The sequence below is a fragment of the Rhinatrema bivittatum genome, chromosome 5, assembly GCF_901001135.1.
Source record: "Rhinatrema bivittatum chromosome 5, aRhiBiv1.1, whole genome shotgun sequence".
Lineage (NCBI taxonomy): Eukaryota > Metazoa > Chordata > Amphibia > Gymnophiona > Rhinatrematidae > Rhinatrema > Rhinatrema bivittatum.
In genome coordinates, this window is record NC_042619.1 from 350,094,747 (window position 1) to 350,120,777 (window position 26,031).

At 42.6% G+C, this 26,031-nt stretch overlaps 1 protein-coding gene across 4 annotated transcripts in view; it reads left to right on the top strand.

The window, feature by feature from the left end:
* Nucleotides 1–22,594, top strand: part of SLC5A7 (solute carrier family 5 member 7) — a 46,650-nt gene extending 24,056 nt beyond the window's left edge. For all 4 annotated transcript variants that reach the window (XM_029604574.1, XM_029604573.1, XM_029604576.1 and 1 more), the window contains 4 exons: nt 8,739–8,882; nt 9,954–10,107; nt 12,357–12,577; nt 18,260–22,594. In XM_029604574.1, the coding sequence (XP_029460434.1) occupies nt 8,739–8,882; nt 9,954–10,107; nt 12,357–12,577; nt 18,260–18,889 (1,149 nt within the window). In that variant the 3' untranslated portion in view covers nt 18,890–22,594. The remainder of the gene's footprint in view (nt 1–8,738; nt 8,883–9,953; nt 10,108–12,356; nt 12,578–18,259) is intronic.
* The last annotated feature ends 3,437 nt before the right edge of the window (nt 22,595–26,031 follow it).

Consider the following 26,031-nt stretch of genomic DNA (forward strand, 5'->3'; position numbering starts at 1 on the left):
TCTTTGGCTGTCATGGGACATAATTTGTTTGCCACAGTTAGTGATGTTGAGCCAAGAAGTCAGAGCCGTGTCTGCGTTAGAGAGGTCAACGCTTAGAAGTAGCGAACTTCTACTTTCTTAAGTTAATAAATTCTTTTTCTTCTCAAATCCTCCTGAATGGTTAAGTCCCTTGTGATCCATCCATTTGAACTTGATTTGTTTATGGGGGGGGGGGGGGTTCATAATTTTTTTCTTTATTAGGCTTTTTACATTACAAGCACAGGAAAATACAAGGAAAAACTTCTGTACAGTATAAACAATTTAAAGGAAATTCAAGAGGTACATTTACTGCCTCACAAGATACATATAATATGGGGGACATTTGGGAACTTTCACCAGGAAATAAATAAACTCCGGAGATAGTTCAATTATTCATGGTCCTTAATCAACTGCTAGTATAGGGTTCCTTTCCATCTCTGATTTATCTACCAAAAAGGTCTCAAGATGTGCCGGGGCAGAAAATATAAATTTTTTACCTTGAAAAGTTATAAAGCATCTACAAGGACATTTAAAATAAAAAGTCGCACCAATCACTAGAACTCTACTCTTTGAGGTCAGGAAATGTCTCCTACAAGCCTGAGTAGGTCTGGAGACATCAGGTAAAAATGTTAACTTTCTGTCCACAAAATAACACATCTTTGTTTTAAAAAAATGTCTCAAAAACCATTTCTTTATCTCTTTCCAATAGAGAAAGAGACAAACGAGATAGCTCTTTTATTAATAACATCCAAAGATTCTTCTAAGAAAGTGGAAATACCAGGACTATATCATTAACCTCATCACTCCTTCTACTAGATTGACTAGGAAAAAGGAAAACTTTTGATATAAGTGGGATCTTATTCTCTTCATATAATAATATTTCTTGAAGAAACATTTTAAATATCTCATAAGGAGACAGCAATCTTGTTAATGGAAAATTAACAAATCGTAAATTTTTTGTTCTCATGAAATTCTCAATATTTTCCAGTTCAGCATGTATTGTTAAACTATCACCAATATGCTTACTTTCAACATTTTGCATATTCTGAACTTTTAAAGCCTTAAAAGAGGTTTCTAACTCATTCAGTTTTTTACCTTGTTCCTCAATAGATATTCTGTTTATATTTACTAGAGATGAGAATTAACCTGAGATACATTAGTGTCTAATTTCGCTAGCATCCTCCACAAGTCTCCCAGAGTGACATTGGATGGTTCTTCAATATTCATTTGAAGGTTTCCAGTGTCCACAGGAGAGGTCCCACTTGCTGTTCCTTGTAGCTGAACAACTGGCTGGGCTATTACAGGAGAATTCACTAAAGAAGACTCCAGTGCCCAGACCCGGATTCGTAGAGTCAATACCTGGGGGTTGGGGATGTATGGGGCCATTGCCAGGACTTAAGGAGATGCTCAAATTGCCCCCTACACAGTCCTCCTGTGGCACAGCGATTAATCTACTCTCGTGAGCGTCCATGGGGCCAACGTTCCCAAAACAAGCAGGGGAAGAGGTGATGATCTTGGCCTTCCTCTTCTTGCCCATAGCATCAGAAGCTCCACCAATCAAAAGACAAAAGTCTATCTCTCCCAGCCGGACAGCCGAAGGCAGATGAAGCCAGACAAAGCTGCGCGCCCCTTCGGTGATGCGCCGGCGGCGGCGTTGTGCCGCTCTGCCACGGGATTTAAAGGTCCCGCGATCGCCTGTAGATGATGTCAGTGGCCGGTTCAGGAACCAGCTGGAGCTCAAAGTGGAGTTGGTAAATTACCACAGGTGAAAAAACCCCTTAAGGCCAGCCGACACACAGCAAGAACACGCTCCGGAGACCTGCTCTCCCCTTGATTTGTTTTTGTTTAGCAATTTATATCTAGCACCAGTTTGCTAGGCTTGTTGTAACTTCATCAGAACTTTGTTAGCCACAAATCTATGAGGTAACTTGGGTTGGCTTTTATGGCTGCCACAGTGGCCTTATGGGAAATCCACGCCACACTTCTCCCTTTCCCAGCAATCCACTAGTACTGTTTTTACCTTCCAAGTACAAGGACAAGGGATTGGACTAATACAGAGAGAAGCTAGAATATAATTACTGTTAGCTGATGGACTTTGTGAGGCATATAGCACTAACAGTCAATAGGAATAAAGGCACCTTCTTGGAAAAAGTATACAAACCTTAATGGGGTTTTTTTGGGTTTTTTTTTTTACTGATTCATTTTATAATAGCAAAGTCATCTTTGGATATGAACATCTCTTATTATAAAATTAAATGGAAAGTGGAACAGCTTGAGCGCAATCTTGTTTCCCCCTTCTAAAGGTCACAAACCCACTTCCAGGGTTAGTATTATAGAAAAAGTATAAATACTCCGGGCTTAATTTTCAGTTAAAAAAAAAAAAAGTGTAGTTGAGCAATTATGTTTTAACATTATACACACACAGCAAAGCAGCATAAAACATTGCCAACACATTTTAAACTTACTGCTGTTTTAAAGGTTTTGGCATTATATCGTATGCTATATTATTTAAAAAAAATACAAATAACAGAACATATGTATAAAAGAAAATATTTATGAAAGGCACAAACTGTACCTTTAGGTTCTGATGAGTACTTAAAGCCTTCTATAGCTCAACATCCGTGGGTTCATTCAGTTATCATCAAGGTTGTAAGTCGAACTGCAGCTTTCTAGTACATGGTTATGAATCGTTTATTCTGCCTATGATTAAATGGATGATATCCCTCTCTGTTTGTGGGGGGGCATTTCAGAAAATGTACAGATTAAGTTGCAACTAATTTGGCATAATTCATTTTATAAGCCTTAATCCAACCACGCTAGAGTTAGGAGTCAGTGACTTTGATTCCATCCAAGGTAATTGGGAGGTGGGAAGATGTCACACTAACCCTTCTATCCCCAATAAAATCATGTTTTTGTTCTGCTGCCTCTGTCCACCTACCAAGAATTGTAACACAGCTAATTAAGGGGGGGGGGGGGGGTCATTTATCAAAGTGCTATATGGTGTTTTCGCATGCAAAAAAATGCCTGTAACGCATGTGAAAGCACCATAACGTTTGGTGTGATACAAATGAGAGGATATTGGGGTGGGAATTTTGGCTAAGTGGGCTGGGCTCACAGGAGAGAGAGAGAGGGAGAGAGAAGCCATAATCTCCTCACACTAGATTGGTATTTATATCTCTATGGGAGGCCCATCTTGGTCCCGCCCCCAGACCGCCCCGCCCACTCCCCGCCCCTTTTTTCAAGCCCCGGGACACATGCGCGTCCCGGGGCTTGCGCGTGTCGCCGGGCCCGATGCAAAATAGTTTTTTTCCCGCATGTACAACGAATGCGCGTGTGCTTATGAAATAGGCAGAATAAGTACATGCTTTCAATGCACTGCTGATATTCGCCCATAACCAGAAATACACACGTGTTATAAACTGTGCGGAGCAGATACACGCCGCTTATAAAATACCGGGGTAGGTCTCCGAGCTGCCTGCCGTATATGAGCGTATATGGGACCGCATGGAGTTTGATAATTATCCTCCCTGTATGTAAAACACGTCCCCTTCGGCAGGCTTTTTCGTAATGTGAGTCAAAGAACATGCAAAACTCTTTTGTACGAACTTTTATGCACACAACTCCCCCTCCGCCCGGGTAATTTTTAAAGGCCCGTTTACATGCATTTAATGCAGGGTTTAGGTGCGTAGATCCCGTTGAAAATTACCCCCCAACGCTTGTCATTTTCCTATTTTGTTTCACTAAACAAAATCTATATACTTTGTAAATATTGTTGAAAATGTAGATTTAAAAATATATGTGGCTAGAATTAAATGAAGAAGAAATAGATGCCAGATGTCCTTAAAAAAAACCTTTATTGTAGTGGAGACGTATTACAATGGCCCCGACTCTGGCCGAGTGGAGACCTGACATCCGGCTACGGCTGAATTGATTTGGCCCCTGCTGTGGATGACGCAATCAGTAATATTTTATCTAAAAGTACTGTCGCCTCTATGTTCACTTGTGTCCATGAACATATCAGAAGGTGTTTTCAATTAATGCGACCTCTACTTGATACTCCCATATCTTACGTATACAGCCCCCTGAGGCAGCCACTTGTTAGGTGGCGAAACTCGGCCAGAGTCGGGGCCATTGTAATACGTCTCCACTACAATAAAGTTTTTTTTTAAGGACATCTGGCATCTATTTCTTCTTCTTTTACCCTCACGGCTTTCATAGATCGCCTTCCTCATTGTTTCTTAGAAGTAAAAGAAGCCTCACATCATTCATTGTGATTATCATTCAAAAAAATTCTTCCAGACTGTTTTCTAATCGATTTTAATCTTATTAAAGTGACATAAGTGAAGTCAGGCTTACAATCTGAGAATAATATTATTCGCTTGTGTAGATGGATAGCCCTTTTAGAAGTGGAGACAGTGCTGCATTTAAAATTCTGATATTCTTTGATGATGCCTCACAATGAGCCATAATAGTATAACTGTGATACACCATCAATCTTCCATGGACCTTTTATATCTTGGTCCTACCAGTTCTTCCATGCCATCTATTCCTTTCACTCAGTCTCTCTAGCACTGCCAAATCTATCACAAACTAGGAGATTCAGTGACTGTTTTCCTTCATTGGTTGCTGGTGTTTCTACTGGCAGAAAGGATTTAAAATTAAGTCCACAGGAAGTAGGCAAGTGCATTTGTTTGTAACATAATAGGAAATGGAACAGAACATTTTCATTTCATTTCATTTAAAAGGAAACACATGGACAGTGCCCCCCAAAATAACAGAATGTTTTGCTTGTATTTGTTTTCAGATCCCACTTAAGTCTATAGTGCAAGCAAAGCTGCAGGGAGTGTGAGTGTGTGTGTGTGTGTGTGCGTGTGTGAGGGGAGGGTGGATTCTATTTAAGGCAAATCAGACTGGAAACAGAGTCAGGTTGGGAAGGGACAAGGAAGGATCAGGACCAATCAAGGTCAACCATTTCTTCAGCCACTCTATCCCAGCTGGCACCTGCATGGACTGACAATGAGTTCCTCATTTTTTTTTTTTTTAACCTGAAGCAGAAAACAAAATGTAACTTTGAGCAGTCACCATTTTGCTTCCTAATTTCTCTGCTGGATTTCAGAGAGAGAGAGAGGTCATAATTCCAAAGCTCTTAAGGTAGACTCACCTTAACAGAATGGGACCAGACATTCAGCTTGGTCCACCTTAAGACTGCAGAAATAAGCATAAGAGTTGAGCCCAGGTAAGAAGGCAAGGACTCCAGGAGAAGGCAGCTCCTATAGCATAGCTGTCCTATTTGTGAATATCTGACCTACTTCTGTGTAATGCTGTAATTGAAGAATGCTGATGTATTCTTTCTTGCACTGTAAATAAAAACCACTTACAAAAGCTTAAGACCGCTTATGCGGTGTCACATTCTTTCTCACAGCCAAAGGAAAAAAGTTCATAAAGAGATTTGGAAAGGGAAATAAGGAAGGAAAAACTTCAAAGACGTGGGTTGGGCTCTTGCCGGTTGTCACAGTGCCGCTGTGCGAGGAGTCACCGTATTTTAATCCGTCTGTTGTTCACCGTTACCATCGAACAGAAGAGAGTAAAAGTGTGTGTCTCTCCGTGTGCCCTTGCAGAGCAGAATACCCGTTGCTATTTTTATAGCTGCAGGGTCTGTGACCTCTGACCAGACAGAACACCGGCCTTTCGTTTCTTTGTTCCCTCTGACTTCCTGTGTATGGAAAAAAATAAAGAGTTTGTATAGACTTACTATGGTGCGAGTGTGAACATGCAGCCATGGCCCCAACGTCTACCTGAGCACAGGGGCTCTCGGGGAGGTCATGGGCCTCTGGGGGCTCTTGCCACACAGTGGGGGGGGGGGGGGGGGGGGGGGGGCGGGGGGGAGGGGAGAGAGTTAATCTTTCAAGGCTTTTAGGCATTTTTCCTCCTTTGGATCTTTTCTGCAAACCAGTCCAGCAAGGCACAACAAAAAAAACAAAACAAAACATAAGCTGCCCAGTAGATGTTGTGCAAAAAATAAAGTTCTTAATTGATTGCAGGAAACACAAAATAAATACACAGACAAGCACAGTATGCTTTAGTGTACCAAACACTACAGAAAAATTAAATTCCAGCCTCAGTGAAAACCATACTCAGTGTCTCACGTAGAATCAAATGCTGCTCACTCTGGGCTAGTAAGGTACAGTTATATGGGTCAGGCCCCCACTTCTTCTGGGCACTTCACCTGATACCTGCTTCCTTGAGTGCAGCTCTCTCTCTCTTTACTCCAATAGCAACAGTGGCAAATTTTCAGAATAGGTAAGGCACATCTAAAGCTGATGCTTCCCCTTAGGCAGTAGCTCAGGAAACAGATCTCCAGGCCTCCTGTCATGCCACCCTTCTGGTCCAGCACCTTGCTGTTTCATCTTTCCACTTTTGCAGCCTGACCTGGTCCCCCCCCCCCTGTCTCTATCTTGCTTATACTGGGGTGTTTTGGGCCTCAAAACAATACATTAAAACACATTTAAAAACATCTCTTCCTATCCCACCAGTCTCCTGGTTCAGCGTTTTGCTGTTTTATTGTACTGAAGTGTTTTGACCCCCAAAACAAAACAAAAAAAAATTAATTAAAACTTTCTCCTCCCACCCTTCCTCTCTCTCTCTTCTGGTTCAGCACCTTGTTGTTCTTCCACTTTTACAGCTCAGCCTGACCCTCTCATAATGCTTTTGAGAAATCCTGCCACTGCTGGTGCCATATTTGCCCTTCATGGTGCTTTGAGGTTTTCATGCCACTGTCGGTGCTGCTTTGCTGCTCTGGACTATTCACATCACTGTTGCTGGTGCTCTTTGAACCTCTCATGATTCCTTGGGCTTTTGATACCGCTAAGCTTGCTGCCTTTACCTCTTATTCTATGCCTTGGGATGTTTCTACCACTGGGCCTGCTGCACGGCTCTGTAAATCTGTGTTTGGGGTTTCGAGGCCCACTGTGCTTGCTGCCTTGCTCCCTCATTCTGTGCCTTGGAGTATTTAGCAACTGTGCCTTTCCTCCTTACCTCTATGCTTTAGGATTTTGATGTCACTGTGTTCTTTGCCTTAACCGCACACTACACCTTAGGGTGTTTATGGCACTGTTGCTTGCTGCCTTACCCTCATTCTGTACCTAGAGATGGTTATGCATGCATTGTGATTGATGTCCCCTAATGCACTCCGCGCCTTGGTGTGTTGACGCCGCTCTTCTTTCTGCCGGAATCCTCATTCTGTACATTGGGATGTAAGCCACTGGGCTTCTTGCTTTACTCATCTCTCCATTTTTAGGGATATTGATGCCACTGTGTGCTTTTATTTCCTGACAAAAGTGGCTGCCTGCTGTGCGTGTATGAGATCACACTACAGGATGTATTGCAGTGCTAAAAAAAACAAACTCTAGCTTGCAGCCATATCCCTCATTCTAAGCCTTTGGATGTTGCTGACACTGTTGGTGCTTCTAAAGGTGCCTTGAGGTGCTTATGTCACTGTTTGTGTTGCTTTCCCCCTCTCACAATGCCTTGAGATGTTTATGCCATGTTGGTTGTGCTTTGTTTGTCTTTTGGTGCCTTGGGCTGTTCATACCACTGTTGTTGGGTGCCCTGTGCCCCTCTCATGCTACCTTGGAGTGTAAATGCCTCTGTTTGTGCTGCTTTTAACCTCTTTCGGTGCCTTGAAGTATTTCTGCCACTTTTGGTGCTGCTGTCTGCCTCTCTCTCGGTGCCTTTGGATGTTTTTGCCACTGTTTGTGCTGCTTTGCTAGTGTTTTGGTGCATTGAGCTGCTCATGTCACTGTTTTTGGTGCCCGTTCCCCTCGAGGTCTTCGTGCCACCATTCTTGGTGATCGTCGCCCTTCGATTGGAGCTCTGTAGTGCTCTTGTCGCTATTGCTCCTGATGCCTCTGCTTGTGCTGCTTTGCTAGCGTTTTGGTGCATTGAGCTGCTCATGTCACTGTTTTTGGGGGCCCGTTCCCCTCGAGGTCTTCGTGCCACCATTGTTGGTGATCGTCGCCCTTCGATTGGAGCTTTGGAGTGCTCTTGTCGCTATTGCGCCTGATGCCTCTGTTTGGGCTGCGTTGCCCGTCACAATGTCTTGAACTATTCATGCCACTGTTAGTGCTACTTTGCCTCATTCTTAGTGTCTTGGAGCACTCTTTCCTCTGCTGTTAATGTCTGCTAATGCGTTTCAATGAAACCTGGATAGAAAACTCCAATTTTAGAGCCAAAAAAGGATGCATTTACTTTTCCCATTGACTTCAATGGAAAATAAATGATCACGTGACAAAAAACAAACACATTCTTTGGCCCCAAAAAGAACAAAACAAATCACTGAGCCAAAGGAATTGAATGAATGTGAGCTGAAAATTTTTTTCCATGCACATCCCTAACAAGAAGCAGTTAGAATAGGCTTCTCCACAGCTCCCACGTAGTGAATTGCTAAGAATTAAAGGATTTGACAACAATACAAAAGACAACAAAGCCATCTTGAGATATTCCTGGCCAAGATTAAGCTATAGTCTTTGACCTTATGGTTTATGATAGCACCAATGGATCTCATTAGAATTATCGCCTTGTAAAACCGTATAATGTGGTTCATCACATATTTTCCTTATACTGAATCCTCAGAAAAAAAAGTGATCTTGAAAACTCTGATTATCACTATAGTTTAAGCACATAATTCAAACCTAATTGCATTATTACTTTTTTGGTTACAGTGGATTAGTGTACCTTTTGCAATGTCACATCCTGCAGTGACAGACATTGGGATTACGGCAGTGAAATATATCCACCAAGAGCCTTGGCTTGGATCCATTAGGATCTCTGATATCTGGTCATGGATTGACAGTTTCTTTTTACTGGTAGGTCATAGTTCCAACATCACTACTGCATTCTAATTACTTGGTACAAACCATTTAATCGTAAAATATGTAAATGTAAAATCACAAGGTAAAAATGTATCCATGCCATTGTAAATGCAATTTAAAATTATTTACCTGCCAATGACGATGAGTTATTCAGCAGTTATTTAAAAGAAGTAGGAAACAGAGCTACCTAATGTGTAATTTCCATCAAAGTACAACAAGCTTAGAACCACCTTTAAGATAAGTCTAGACAGGTTCATGGAAGGAAAATGTGCGTGACTGCAAATGTCTTCTGTCTTTATCAAAAATAAAATATATATATATTTATTTATTTAAAAACTTTTATATACCGGTATTAGTATGCATACATCATACCGGTTTACAATGTAACTTTAAAGGTAGAAATTACAATGAACAGGGAGGGCGAACAAGGAGGAGTATACAAAGAGCAGGAGGTGGAGGAATTAAAGCAATAAATAAAAACTGCAACGGACTATTTACAGGAATATACATATATATATATATATGAAATCACCAAATCCTATAAGCTCTAACCATTTTATGCAGTAAAATGAGGTTTTGTATTCAACAGATCTAGGCACCTAATTTAAGGAGTTAGATATCTAGATCTGCATAACTGAAAATGTCCCTCTATTGAGTACCTAAATTTAGGCACCTATTTGTACCAAGCCCCCTAAATTTAGGTCCCTGGAATGTGGATAGGGCCCAGGAGGGGAAAGAAATGTAGATGTGCTCAGTGCCGATATCCATCATTAGACATTTAAGTGCCTTCACTTAGGGAAGTGTTGAGTAGCCTTAAATCTAGACCCTTCCATCTTAGGCATTTAAGGCACACCCATTTTCAGCCGAATCACTGATGCTTAATTTCGGCTGGAAATTTGCAAAACTTTAGACGCCTAAGACAAATTTCTAAAGACGGTAACCAAATTTAAGAATAGCACACAATTAATACCGCCAGTTTTATATATATATTTATGCTATTACAGACAAGAAAAGGAAATAATCAGCCAACAAGACTTGTCAGGATATTGCCTACTGTATTTTCAGGTGTTAGGAGGAATCCCCTGGCAGGCTTATTTCCAGCGAGTTCTTTCTGCCTCTTCTGCTACCTATGCTCAAGTTCTGTCGTTCTTGGCTGCTTTCGGCTGTTTAGTGATGGCTATCCCTTCAGTGCTAATTGGCGCAGTTGGAGCTTCAACAGGTAAATGGATCGCACGACGGAATGTTCATCGTAAATTAACTTTTTTTTTTTACATAGAATTCCGGCCGATGACAGCACGGCACCCGATTGTTCAATTTCCCTTTAAAAGGAAAGATTAAAGCATCACTTTCCAGAGCAGAGTATATGGGCCTTGATTCATTAATGGCTTTTCTCATGGAGGCAGAATGGGAGAGGAGCTTTGGCGAATCAGGTCCTATGTGTTTGTCATGGTAAAATGTTTCCTAATTTCATGTCTAACTGTAGCCAACAATTCTACAATTTGATTACTTAGGGGCATAGCTGTACTCATTTGGGTATTTTATACCCATGGACTTTGCAGCAAGTTTCATATTATATTGCAAGCCGCATTGATTTTTTTTCAAGAAATGCAGTGTAGCAAGTCAAATAATAAACTAAACTAAAACTAAACCTCAAAGTGCAAGTGCTGTTTGCATCTGTTTTTTTTGTGCGGGCAAATATTGCATGGAAAATAAAGCGTGTTGAGTTCAAAGTGCAATCTACGCATATTATTTTCCTTCCCCAGTCCTAAACGCTTCCCCAGGACAACTAAAAGTACACATACCTGATTATACTTAGGGACCTTCATTTTGGGTTTTTATATTTTTCTGTTTTCCCTGGGATTTTTATCATGGTTTAAAACAAGAACAAAAACAGGAGAAAATCAGTGGGGAAAACAAAAAACCGACAGTTTATTTTGGTGGACAGAAGCCAGGATGGTAAAACGATATTAAGTATATTCTCCCATCCACCCACTCATAAAGTCACACAGTTTACATGCCCATAGCAAGGGGCGCTTAAGCCTCTGGGTGTCTTCAGCAACCTCTTCCAAATTAAGACAGAACTCGTCCTGAAGAAGGGGGGTGAAAGCAGACGCTCGTATTCAGCGCACATCGCAATTGTGGGTGTGAAATGCGTTTGAGCGCCGTGGGCTTCGCAATACTTCCCTAGCGCGCCCTTTTTTTTTTAATATATATATTTTTTTTTGCACAGCCCCCCTCATTTGCATCGGGCGCCCCAGGGGAGTGTGGCTGCGGGGCGCGTTAGGGGAAACGGCCGCTCGGCACGAGCGCCCGTTTTCAGAGCGCACCTTAGTGCATCGGCCCCTGTATCTCCGGGTTCGGCCGCCCCTGCCCGCAGGCAGAGAGAGAGAAGGCCCTGACTGTTTTCCCAGCATCAAGTATTTTATTGGTAGGTCTAGGACGAATAATTCTAATCTATGATTTATGCAATGAATGTGCGTAAGAAAGAATGGCATGAACTGTAAATACAATGCACGGAATTGACAGCGGGGGGTGGGGGTGGAGCTGGGGGTGGAGCTAGGGGTGGAGCTAGGGGTGGAGCTTGGTTACATTCCTCCCCCTCCCAAACCAAAAAGGTATTTCACTGCTTCCGGCAAAAATGAAAGGAAGGACCCCAAAAATGCAAGACCCCCACTAGTTGGAAATAGGTATATTACTAGTAGCAAAGGCAATGCCAGGCTACAGCAGGCTCTACTTTGGATTTAGCTGAGTTTCTGGAGGGAACAGAGACAGACCAAGTTGTTTTGGCTAATATGATTATTACACATGCATTGGATCCTGACGGAAATTGGTTGCTTAGGATGGTTGTTTTTTTCTTTTTTTATCACTGAGGATGTCATTTTTATGAACTGTAGAGTCCGAATATTCTCCCCATGTCTCCAAAGAAACTCAAAAGGAGAAGGAAGCAGTTTCCTTTTGTTGATGCCAAGGGTCTTAACAGTTGGACGGCCAATTTCTTGTGCACTATCCATGTAAATGTTTTATTAAACTTCAGGAAGTCAGATGTATATTTTTTGTTTCTTCTCGGCTCCCTGCATTCCTCAGGAATAAATCTTGATTAGTCGACAATAGAATTTGCTTTCGGTTTTCATGTTTTGATGTTTCTATACTTCGTGAACTGGATTCCCTTTCCGTGGACTTGTAGAACCACTGAGAAGTGCTTATTTTTCTTACTTTTGAATTGTTCGTTTAAAATATTTTTCTCTCGGTATTCTTTTTCACTTACAACTTTTGTTCCTTGATATGATAAACCATAAATAGAAAATCGAAAAAAAAAAAAGTTCTACTGCCGTCTGACTAGAGAATTGTGTATGAGACGGAAATCTGAAAAACAGCGTACGGGAGCAAACTCTACAAAAGTATTTTGGATGCTATCATATTACATAATACAGAGTAATCTCATTATGTATTTTAAATCTATATTTACAGATTGGAACAGGACTGCCTATGGTGGTGGCAAAGATCCCAAGGAGAGGAAAGAAGCAGATATGATTTTACCAATTGTACTGCAGTATCTGTGCCCAGCGTACATTTCCTTCTTTGGCCTTGGCGCCGTCTCTGCCGCGGTGATGTCCTCGGCAGACTCCTCGATCCTATCGGCCAGCTCAATGTTCGCTCGAAATATCTACCAGCTTGCCTTTAGACAAAACGTAAGACCAATCTACCAAAAATGTATCAACTTATCATAAATGTCTCGCTGTGCCAAAACGGGCACACGGTTGCTTTGGAGCCACGTAGGGGGGGTTCACGTTCTGCCACCGTGCGGCTCAGCTAATTAGCCCAAATGAAAATATCTGGCTTAACTTAGGCCTGGATTTTCAGTGGCACTCACGCTGCCCTGAAGTTAGCAGATAAGTTTGAGGATGACTTTAGGACAGGCCTACGGGACAGTCACTTAGCTGGAGTTAGCCGGATAAGTTACCCCCGCTAATTCTGAATATCGAGTTAGTCAGATAACGTATCCAGCTAAGATTGCTTCTCCCAGTTATGTCTCCAGAACTCCCCTAACTTATCCAGTCAAATTTCAGCCCCTTATCAGGCTAGAATGTAGCCGATAAGAGCCCAAATATTAATTTAAGCCAGTTAACTTCTGAGTTATCCAGTTAAATGCTTCTGAATATGGACCTTGTACTGAATAGTTAACAAATAGGGCTCTATAAATTTCAAAAATGTACAAAAAGGATCAAAACCAATAGTTCAACCATCACCACCACTCTGTGATAAAATATTGTTGTTCGTTTCTTTGATTTTTTTGTTTGTTATTTAAATTTTAAGTTTTCAAACTGCATCAGTAAGCCTGACAAATGTGCTTTGTTGAAACCAAAGCCGTTCAGTCTAATCAATTATGGGGCGGATTTTTAAAGGGTTACGTGCGTAATATATGTGTGTAACCCTTTCAAACCCCTCCGCAAGCCCCGGGACGGGCGTATGTCCCGGGGCTTGAAAAAAGGGGCGGGGCGTGGGTGGGGCGGGGCATGGGTGTGGCCATAGTCCTCCGAAGGCCCGCTAGGCCAGGGGATTGCACGCCGGCACTCAGCTGGCATGTGCAACCTACGCCTGCCCGGAGGCAGGCGCAACTTAAATAATAAAGGTAGGGGGGATTTAAGTAGGGCTGGGGGGCGGGTTAGATAGGGGAAGGGAGGGGAAGGTGGGGGGGAAAGGAAAGTTCCCTCCGAGGCCGCTCCGAAATCGGAGCGGCCTCGGAGGGAATGGGGAAAGCCATCGGGGCTCCCCTAGGGCTCGGCGCGTGCAAGGTGCACAAGTGTGCAGCCCCTTGCGTGCTCGCCGACCCCGGATTCACGCGCATGTTATAAAATCGGGCGTAGATTCAAAAATCTGGCCCTATCTGCGGTTCAAAAGATCACATCAGTGCTTCCGATATTATAATTTTTTAACCAATATTTTAAGGCAAAGCGGCCAGTGTTTAGCAACAAAAGTTGCTTCATCAGGAGACATTGAAGGGACGAGAAAACATTGTGCCCAAGCAAGTTGCAACAATGTATACTTCTCTTCTCGGACATAATGTCTCTGATAGTCTTCCTTCAGGGACAGAGGAGATGTATACATTGTTGCAACTTGCTTGGGCACAATGTTTTCTCGTCCCTTCAATGACTCCTGATGAAGCAACTTTTGTTGCGAAACACCGGCCGCTGTCGAGTCGTTTTTTATGCGCACGGACTATTTAAAATCGGGCCGTTAATGTTCACGTAGGGGGTAATTTTCAGAGGAGTTATGGGCCTGATTTTAAAAAGCATTTACTCGAGTAAGACTGGGCTTTTGAAAAGTGCTACGGTAGTAGTTACATTTACGCGCGTTATCTGTTTTTGAAAATTATCCCCCAAGGGCCGGATTTTAAGAATTGTGCGTGAGTGTAGATTTGTGCGCGCAACCCGGCGCGCATGTCATAAAATCCAGGGTCGGCGCGCTCAAGGGGGGTGCGCAATTGTGCAACTTGCGGGCGCCGAGCCGCACGGCCTTCCTCCGTTCCCTCCAAGGCCGCTCCGAAATTCAATAAGGGCCTGATTTTCAAAAGCATTTACCCAAGTAAGACTGGGCTTTTGAAAATTGCTACAATATCTGCCATTGATTTGACCATAGGATTTACCCATGCAAGGGTACTTTATGTGGGCAAATGGTTTTTGAAAATTGCTATGATAGCATGTTACATGCATGTACTCAGGGGCGGATTTTCAAAGGGTTACGCGCGTAACCCCAAAAACCCGCTCCTGCGCGCGCCGAGCCCATTTTGCATAGGCTCAGCGACACGAGCAAGCCCCGGGAAGCGCCTATGTCCCGGGGCTTGAAAAAGGGGGAGGGGTGTGGGCAGGTGCGCGCCTCGGAGCGGCCACAGCGGGAACTTTCCTTTCGCCCCCCCCACCCCACCTTCCCCTACCTAACCCGCCCCCCAGCCCTACCTAAACCCTCCCCTTTACGTTTAACTTCTAAGTTGCGCTTGCCAGCCAACGGCCGGCCTGCGATCCAGGGCACAGTGGCAAATGGCCGCTGTGCCCTGGAGGCTCCACCCCCCGCCCCGTTCTGCCCAGCCCTGCCCACACCCGTCCCGGGGCTTGCGCGCATCACCGAGCCTATGCAAAACCTCTGCATGGCCATTGGTTCTCTGGAGCCTGATTGCTCTCTTCCAGAGGAGCAGAACATGGCATGCAGGGATGATGATAGCAAGAGTGCTCGATTGCCTGGAAGGGCCACCACCCCCCTGTTGCATGCTGAAGGCTGACGCCGGGAAAAGTCTTGCACTACTAGTACTTCCTGAAAACCACAATTTAAGCAGGGTTAGTGGAAGCACTAGGCCACTGCGCCCCCAACGTCTGGCACTCTAGGCAGCCTCCTGGTACACCTTAGTGTACATCCAATGTCCCTGTGTAAAGAGTGCTCAGTTTCTGCTCACATGCATTTTTTAAAACTGTAATATGTGAATGTATTTTTTTTCTCCCCCGACCCAAGTCACGCACGTCCCCCCACTAAGAATGCCTTCTTTTATGGCAGCAAAATGTCCAGGTGTTGTGAAACTACATGCACGCTTTTAGCCAGTGCAAAATCCACTTAAGAAGATGCAGCCATTCTATTCCCATGGATGCTGACTAAGCCTTTCAAAATCTACCCCCTCCATGTTTTGTGATTCATAAGAGCGCTTATAAAGTACATTGCAAGAATTAGCTTTTAATGACAATATTGTACGTGGCAATTTTTATACATTTGGAAAGAATTAGCATTTCAAAGTGCAGTTGATCCCTTTGAATTAGTAGGATCGTTTTTCTGTAATAAAAACTTAAGGAGGAGCTCACACAGAAGTAATCTGATTTCATGGAGAAATGTTTGGCCATTCTTAAGTTGGGGGTTATTTTTTAAAAGATATTATGGGCTGGCCCAGTGTCTAAGCCTCCATGTTGCACGCTGTCATGTGGAAGACCAGGCTTAGATTCCCAGGCCAGGCTTCTTTTTTTAATTTATTTATATTTTATTAGATTTTAACAAAATATATTGAAAATATCCATAAAGCAAAAATGATAACATTTATCCATATTCACCAAAAAAAGTTCCAATAGACTAGCCCCCAAATCTTTGGGAGGTTCTTCAGACATAACCTAAAAAGGTAATCAAAAGGTAATCTGTAACTATTACAGTAATGAGAGATAAATAAACTAAATACTAGGAATGTGAATAGTTTTTTGACGATTTAAAAAAATCATCAGATATTTTTTAAATCGTCAAAAATCGTTAAGAGTCGCAATACAATAGAAATTCCCCCGATTTATTGTGAAAAATCGTAAATCGGGGGAGGGGGAGGGCAGGAAAACCGGCACACCAAAACAACCCCTAAACCCACCCCGACCCTATAAAACTAATCCCTTACCTTCCCCCACCCTCCCGAACCCCCCCAAAACTTTTTACGAGTACCTGGTGGTCCAGTGGGGGCGCGGGGACCGATCTCCCGCTCTTGGGCCATCGGCGCCATTTTGGCTGCCACTCAAAAATGGCGCCAATGGCCTGATAAAAAAAAAAACCACCGACCCTTTAAAAATGACCCCTTAGCTTCCCCCACCCTCCCGAGCCCCCCAAAACATTTTAAAATTACCTGGTGGTCTAGTGGTGGTCCCGGGAGCGATCTCCCGTTCTCGGGCCGTCGGCTGCCACTCATAAAGATGGCGCTGATGGCTCTTTGCCCTTACCATGTGACGAGGTATCCGTGCCATTGGCCGGCCCCTGTCACATGGTAGGAGCACTGGCTGGCCGGTGCCATCTTTAAAGATGGGCGCCGCCATCGTAAAGATCTAAATTTTGTAGCAAGGTTTGAGAGTTAACTTCAGGAGAGCCTGAAGCAGTGTGAGGTAACGGCTATTGGCTATGACTCTCTATGGACCCCAAAGAGAAGGAGATCTCAGGAATAGAATTTCTCGTAAATTGATTCACCCTTCCAGCCACATGTGAATCCACAGGTCCTCTTACAACTGACTAACCAGGTGATGATGTCAAAACTTTAGTCTTCCTCTTCCTTCCCATATATCTTCCAAGAAAAAACTAACTAACTAAATAATGCTAGAAGGAGCACGCGCGACTTCGGCTGTGCGCCGGCGGCTGCACACCACAGTCTCTCAAAATTTATTGGGTTGTCTGCCCCCTGATGATGATGGGGTTAGGGAGTATCCTGAGGCACAACGGGGTTTAGGTAGAAAGGCCCTTAGTTCACTCCTCCAGCCAGCCTCCCATATGGGAGGGTATTCTCTCTGTATTCTTCCTCCCAGACCAGGCTTCTGTTCCGTGAGCTTGGCTGTAGCTGGTGATGCTACAGATGCAGTGTTCACAGACCTTGGGATGGGAAGGAGTCCCTGTCATTATGCAATAGCAACATCTATTGATTGGATTTAGGGTCCATGATTATAGGAATCTGGAGAGAGTCCTGGTATATGAGTTCTGGTTGAGGATTGTCGCTGCAATGACTGAGCTAAGTGAGTTGGAGCAGGGGGTTATAAAATAGGGGAGAAACCCCTAGGTAGTTGACAATCAAGGTTTATGGCGTTATAGCCAAAAGAAGGCCAGTTTCAGCTGAGCTGGATGCTTAATGGAGTAGAAGGAATCTGCTTGGCCAAGAAAAATAAATTATGTTAAGCTATTTCTGACTAATTTTGCAAATTGTGGAAGGAAATGGGGATGATATTTTAGCAGCATAATTCCTTATGGCTTCTCCCATAATTTAACCTTTGACTATGAGGATATGGGGATTAACTACTATTTTTAAATGCTAATCCCTGCATTCTAATTTACTCAGTCTACAAAATACTGTATTCACCAAGTGGCAGCTCATATGGCTAATTCAAAACCCATTTTAAGGTCCTTTCATGACAAACTAACTGAAATTTCTAAATAGTTAATAAAAGCAATTGTTCCCATAGCAGCTACTTGTGAATCTAATAATGAATATTGCCTGTTCTCTTTATTTCTCTATACCACAGGTCTCAAACTCCAATCCTCAAGGGCTACAAACCAAACAGGCTTTCAGGCTATCCTTAATCAATACGCCTGAGATTGATTTGCATACAATTGAGTGCATTTAAATATATCTCATGCATATTCATTAGGGATAGCTTGAGAACCCCTGACCATTTTGTTGAGGTTCAGAGTTTGACACCCCTGCTCTAAACATTTCACCATTAAGGCAATAATGATTAATTAAAGTAGGAAAATTGTCTGACACAACCGCACAGTCATTAATCCCATTAAACCAGCTTAATCTAATGAAAACCACGAATGCCTTATTATTATTGTAACTATTACTGTAACTGTTATTAAAAGAAAAAAACGGTTATGTTTTGCAGGCTTCAGAGAGGGAAATCATTTGGGTGATGAGAATTACTGTTTTCTTGTTTGGAGCATCGGCAACGGCAATGGCATTGCTAGCAAAGTCAGTTTATGGACTTTGGTATCTGAGCTCCGACCTTGTGTACATTATCATCTTCCCTCAGCTGCTCTGCGTCCTGTTCATCAAAGGAACTAACACTTATGGCTCCATTGCAGGGTATATATTCGGCCTCCTGCTTCGAATAAGTGGAGGTGAACCATACCTTTACCTTCAGCCCTTTATCTGCTATCCTGGCTGCTATCCAGATGAGGATGGTATCTATGTTCAGAGATTCCCGTTTAAGATGCTTTCCATGATGGCCTCCTTTTTAGCCAATATTGCTTTCTCCTACCTAGCAAAATACTTATTCGAAAGTGGATCTCTGCCACCCAAAGTAGACTTCCTGGATGCTGTGATTGCGCAACACAGCAAAGAAAACATGGACAAGGCAACTCTCGTGAAAAGTGACAACATTAACTTGTCTGAGCTCGCAGCAGTGAAGCCCAGGCAAAGCGTGACACTCAATGCAACTTTCACAAATAAAGAGGCCTTCAGTGACTTGGACTCCAGCCCTGAGTCACCCATCACTGAAAATAATGAGCTGTGAGGTGGCCATCTTGAAATGCTGCTCTAAATGCTAGTGGTGCAAAACTGGGTACAGCCCCCCCGAAGCAACAGTAAGCAGCGTTTTCATAAAAGACATTATTTGTTTTGCCTAGCCAAATGCCAATGCACAATATTGTGTCATTTCAAGGAGAAAGAAGTGTATGAAATTAGTGCTGGTGTCTTCTCACCACTTTTCTTGTTGCTGTCTTCTCTTGATGTCGTTAATGGGTGTGCAGTATTGGGAGTAAGCCATCTTCAAGGGCAAGCGTACGATACAGATAGAAAAGACCATGTCCTACTGAATTGAACAGAAATGTAACGTTTTAAAAAGTAAATACACCACATGCCATAGACAAGTGGCTAAAAACTGTATCGTTACGTGGGAACTGCTTGACCGTATTCAGTTGTATGTGAGACGTTAAGGCCATTCTATAAATGAACATTTCAGCAAAACCAAATACACTGTCGTCCCTCCATGTGATTTATTACTGATTTGCCATATATTTTCTCACAGAACATTAGAAAGCTAAAGATTTTGCCTCTATAAATGTCATGTACAATGGAATCATTTCTTGATTTTATTTTCCTTAACTAATGCAGATCTAGCACATCATCTTTAGCCAGTAGTGGAGTTATGTTGGGGTGATTCATCACTACAAGGTAAAATTGTCATCTGTAAAAAGAAAAATGTTATCCTTGAAAGATGATACATGCAAGAAAACATTTGTGGAGCAGACTATAACAATTTGGGGGCATATACCCTAAAGGGTGGGTATTTACAGTAAGGCCATTTAAAAATAGTGTGCTATGCACTAAAGACTCGTGCATGCTAACATGATCCTGACCAGTGGTAATGTATACACACTAAAATAAGTGTATTCTAACATTTACATTAGGTAATGTTAGTGGGTATGTACAAAATAGCAAGGTAGGATCACCTCCATGCACAATTTTGCGCTTACCAGCTAAAGTCTAACATTTAAAACCTGCCCTAGATCAGATGTTAACTTTCTAGCGTGCGTGTTGCAAGTTAAAATCCTCCATGCCAACTAGCCCAAAGCAAAAGGGCTGGTTAGCATGGGAGATGATATCCCCCCCTCCCCTCAAACACAGGCCTTAAGGGGTTCTGCAGTCCTAACCTCACACCTATCAGGCCCTTGGCCCACACAGACAACCGTCATGACGGGGGCCTTGTTGGCTCCAACATAACACCATTAATCTATGCCTTGCCACTAAACATCAAGGCTCCTCCATGGAGCTGGATCCCATCTCAAGGTTACCCCCCCCCTTAGATCCCTCCATCAGTGAAGGTGCCACAGGAAAGTAGTGAAGCACCACTAGGAGGCGCTGGTAGCAGGGCTCTCATTTCTCCTAACCGATGGAGGCTGGGGCTCAGGAATATCTGGAATGCTAAGCACTTATTCCGATTGTGGAGGGGGGGGGGGGGTTACTTTTACTAGGGAAATCTGCCTTGATCATGGGTTGGTGTTGCTTTCATTGGGGGTCCTTTCATCATGGGGCATTGCCTTCATTGGGGAACAGCTGATGATGGGTTGGGCTTTGAGAGGGGGGCTAGACTTCATAGGAAGGTGGGGGGCTCGCTATTTGGGAGCAGAGCATGGATTGGGGGTGTGATGCTGGGGCCTCTGATACCCTATCATGATGGTGGTATGGGTGTGGGAGGTGGGGGAGCTGAGAGATGTGAGGCTAATGTCAACCAGCCCCTTACCATTTGTGCAGAGGAAGGAGTAATTTCTCCCCTTGTGCTAAGCAGCTCTTTCACTTTGGGAAACTTGGCACAGGAGATTTTGTAATCCACCACATGCACATGCAACGTTTTGGATTAGCGTGCACTCTAATTGCTTGTGGTCACTGTGAAACCAAGTTTTTGCAGGTGTGAGCTAAAGTGCATTAGGCCATTTTACCATGCAGTCAGGATTTTTAGTTCATGCACGCGAAAAAACGAAGTCTCACTGCAAGTTTCAACACACAGGTCCCTTCGTCCTTTAGTTTTTTAACTCTGTATCGTCAAATTACAAATTCTTTTATTTATGTATTTATTTAAAATATTTATATCACTCCTATCTACAATCCTAGGCGGGTTACAGCAGAAACGCATAACTGCATAAAACAAACAATTTACATTTTAGAAACTGGAAACAATAGGAAAATAATTCTTTCAGAGCAATAAATTAATTTGAAGACAATGCTAAATGTAATAGAAGCAATAGGCAGGTGCGGCTAAGATGACGCTGAGACTGTTTTTCTGAAAAGAGTAAGTCTTCTCCCCTTGTAAATGAACGTTCATGGCTACACATGCTGAGAGAACTAGTAATGCTGCTAAAATGCGAATTGCCTGACATATGAAGGGATTTCTCCTCTTCCGTGCTTAATAAATAAAATACATGAAATAAAATATACAGGACGGGCTTTGGGGTTAACGATAGCAGTAGAATGGAATATGGCAAATAACTCTTAAAGCCCAAGGAGGAAGCCATTGTAGACTTTTGCTGTCAGATGTCGGCCAGCGTTGGTCAGGCTGAACCTCAGACTGACCTTGCATCTTTTCCGCTGCTCTCGTTTTGATCGCTTAGGGCAGAAATTGCGCTGCTGGCTTCAGATGGTAAATTTCTAGAGCAGAATTCTGGCCACTCTGCAGCGACATCAAAAGCCAATAAAATGGGCACTTGGATGATATTTTTTTTTTTATATATAACTTTCCAGAGTAAAGCATTCGAGCAAGCATCAGTAAAAGGATGATTTGCAGTGGCTGCTGCTGGAATATAAGAGACAGCTTGCCAGAGACACGTAGCCACTGTTATTTTATTATAAACGCTGTGCTGTCTTCATTTGTCAGAGTAGATCATTTTTGCCTTGATTTTAGCAAGATGTCGGGTATCTTTCAGCAGATTCCTTCATGTTCTGTCTCCTGTAGTTTCTTCCTAAAAATGCACCTTGACATTTTTTATTATATTGTCATAAGACTATGTTCCAAAATCTACAGACATAAATGTCAAAGAATAACATATGAAAACAAAACTATATTTTTTGCCACCACTGTAATGATATTTTCTTTGGCCAGTAGGCCAAACATTACTGCATACCTTACCCTTATATTCTTGAAAGGATTATAGATAGATCGTGCCCATCGGACAGATTTTAAAAATCTCCCTCCCACCTGACTTTGTGTAAAAAGTCAGTTAAAATATGAGTCTGTCTTGCATTCCCCCAACTAGATGAATATTAAACAACAGTATGACTGCAAGCTGATTAGACATGAGAGCCATTGTATTTAGAATTTTTCTTTCCACGCAGTTTATTAATCAAGCATTTTTAACATAAAGTCAGTATCACAGGGTCTTCCTTTGAAACCAGATTCACTCCAGTTCATTGTGCATTCAGGCAACAGTAGGACTACTACTGAACAGGCTAGTATTCGTGGTTACCGTTATATACTGTATATTTTTGTCTGTATTAGAAATAATATGTACAATCATTAGGCTTAACGAGTCCAGTAAAAATCCTATAGATGTGTATATGTTCTAAATGCAATAGTACTGTATTAATTGATGCCATTGTAATTCAGGAAAATATTGTCTAGTTTTGGCTTTATTTTTTAATCTATTAAAGAAACATTTATTTTACTAGTTCAGCACAGTAAATGATGTTTTGTGTCGAATCAGCAATACTGTTGAAATAAACGCATTTAAACATTGACATATGGTCAGTTGAACTGATGAATCTCGCATAGAGCTGAAATGGAAAACAATGTAGTCATAGATGTCTTAAAATGAAGTTCTGCCGTAGTATATTTATTTAGGCTTTTAAAAAAATATATATATATTTTCACCCACTATTCCATAAGCAAAATAATGCAGAAGACTAACAAAAGCATCAGCTGATCAAATGCATCTCTGACCTGCGAACAGGGCATTTTTGCCTTTTGTGTGACTTTTTTTGTTTTTTGCTTTCAACCCTTACTCCTAGGGAAATCCCTCTTCTGATTTTCATTTGGTTTCTTTTGGTGTCAAAATCCCTGGCTTTCACTTCATAGTTTTTCGTATCTAAATAATGTGCATAAATCCATTCATCGTCGTGCTTTGCAGACCACTGTGAATAGATATTATATAATACAGTACAGAACTTGGTTACTGTGCCAGTGGTGCTCAAACCGATCCTCAGGCTTCCCTGGCCAATCAGGATATCTCTAGTGAATCTGTACTGCCCCCCAATGTATGTAAATGTATATCACGATAGCCTGGACACAACAAGGCGGGACACCAGACATGAGTCTGACTCCTGACTTGACTGGGAGTTTTTTTTTCAAGGGGGGTTTAGAAGGTCATGATGGGGATTAGGAGAGCGAGAAAGGGATGTAAATACGGGGATTAATTGGGAGATTAAAAGAGGGAGGGGATATCAGATTTTTTAAATATCTGATGGGAAATAGGGAGATCAGGTGGCAGAGAGATTTTTTTTTTTAGCACTGATTTTCAGAGTTAACAAGTTAAGAGGGTTATTTTCCAAGTTGCTTTATGGCATGGTGCGATGCTAATTTTTAAACAGGGAGGAGTTGGCGGGATTTTTGGAAAAGTGGGCTGGCTTTGTGAAGCCATATTGCACAGTTTAACTACACCATTTTTTTTTGAGAGAGAGAGAGTGCGCCTCTGGGGGTGGCACCATAGTAAGCAGCTACGGTATTTATACTACTATAGGAGGCCCACCTAGTAACGCAAGGTGATATTAGTGTAGGGGTCAGGGGCCACTTTGACATGCAGAGTGAGACGTACGAACAGAACAGTGCTCTCTTGTGAAGATTTGATGCCCTTTGGAGTGAGGAAACTCGCACAAAGATGAGATTTGTGCAATGTTCTCTCAACCTAGCTTGATGGACTCTCTACCTGCGTAACATCAAGCTAGGTTGAGAGAACATTGTACAAATCTCATCTTTGTGCGAGTTTCCTCACGCCGACGGACATCAAATCTTCACAAGAGAGCACTGTTCTGTTCGTACGTCTCTCTCTGCATGTCAAAGTGGCCCCCTAACCCCTACACGACTAACTAGTACCTAAACCTCACCTTGAGTTACTAGGTGGACCGCCTATAGAGATATAGCTAACTACTAGAAGGGCCTTATAGAGAGAGAACCTTTCTCTGTTTCTCTCTCTGTAGCACAATACCAACTCCACTGAAGCCCCCTGGAATGGGGCTAGCTCTACCCCATCACCACCTTGTTACTGGCCAAAGCAATTGGGGGAACTTAACAGTGACTTCCTAGCATTTCACTAGCAGAACCGCACTACTACTACTACTACATGTACCCTCACATGAAGACCTGATAACTTCTCCCCCTGCTAAAACTCAGACTTACCAGACCACACAAACTGTACCTGCTTGTTTCCCTTATTTATTTAAATTCTTTTACTATACCGATACTCAAGACGAGGTCTTATCGTACTTATGTGCCTGCCCTACCTCATTCCACAATGTGCTATAAACCAAGCACAATCCCCTTGCAGCATCACGAATCCCATCAGTCAAAGTAAGTATTCCTGTGTCCCATTTCCCAAAAGGTGTATGCACTGCCCCCTTGAGCTTATACTATACCAAGTTAAGGAACTGGGACAGGAAGCCAGTTGGGTTAGGGTGGTGCTTCAAACTTAGCCTGGGGGTCTCTAATTGCTCTAGCACCATGAAAAGAGAGAATTCATGAGTTGTGGCAAAAACTGAAGGTTATGTGGCATTCAGCTGACACTTGTCCTGACTGAGGAAAAAAACAAACCTCGAGTTAAAACAGTTGCTTTTATATCTTTGAGCTTCTGTCTACCAAATCTATGCCTAAAGGGTTAACAGGCAAAAGAAACTAGCTGGAAGGGGGGAAGCTGTATGGAGAAACACGGAGTCAGCTGACAGCTCAGGAACCTATGGGAACTGCTGATTTTCAGTACCAACATAGAGCAAAGTGGAGGAGTAGCCTAGTGATTGGAGCAGTGGGCTACCAAACAGAGAAGCCCTCACTCCACCCCAGTTGCCATCCACTTTTTAGGCTCTTAAATTTAGAAGCCTAGTGAAACTAGTTGATTTTGGGAAATACTTTCTCCAAACCAATAGTTTTTAAGATGTGGTATCCACAGGGATCTGTGTTGTCTTCCATTTTGTTTAATATTTGGCTTCTTTGATGAAAATTATAAGTAGATTTGAATTATTATTTTTTTTTTTTTACAAAGATAATATTCAGATTTGCCTGCCACTGGGACACCACCCTGTCGCATCTATTAAAAATTAAATCAATGCCTTTCTGCCATTTTATTATGGATGCGCCAGAATAAACTCAAATTAAATCCTGGAAAGACAGAAGCTATGTTAGTACATGTCCCCCCCCCCCTCCCCCACCACCGAGATTTACAGGTGATGATTGACCTCTGACCTGCTACCCTATGTCTTCAGCCCAGCTACCTCACCTTCAAGCAAAAGGTGAATGTATGGCCCAGCAGAAACCTTCTGTGCACCGACCTAATGACCTAACTTAAATAAAGTCCTCCAGTTACCAACTTATTACTAGACCAATTGCTAAGATGCCAGCTATGATCCTACTCTTAAATGTATAACTAATTGTAATGATAATGTCTGTTACATTAATTCAAATGATACTGGCTGATGAGTTCATTCTCTTGTAATCTGTTTCATGGCCATTTGTGGTATGCAGAATATCAAATGTCCATAATAAATAAGTTTGTAATCTGGGCTTCATTCTGCATTCCTCTCTAAGTTTTGAGTAACAGACTGAAAATATATTACAAAAAGGCTTTGCTAAATTATATCTTTCTCACCAGGGTGGTCTCTGGAACTAGTAGATTTCAGAGTTGCTTTTCCAATTCTCCAGGAATTGCAGCGGCTCCCAATTAAATCACATATAAGATTTAAGATTTCTAAACTTAAGCAGATAATGGCTGAAGTTAGTGTTGCGCTCTGGTGCAGTGGAGAACAGCTCCCTGGTAGGGACCATGAAGCACCTGCCCCCAGGGGGTGGAGCACTGGAGGAGACAGAGGCTTGGATGAGCTTCACCACTGGAAGCTGAGGTCCCTCAGGGAGGAGCCCGTAGGGACCCAGCTGCTTGGACTTAGGTGGGCCTCGCAGGGTTT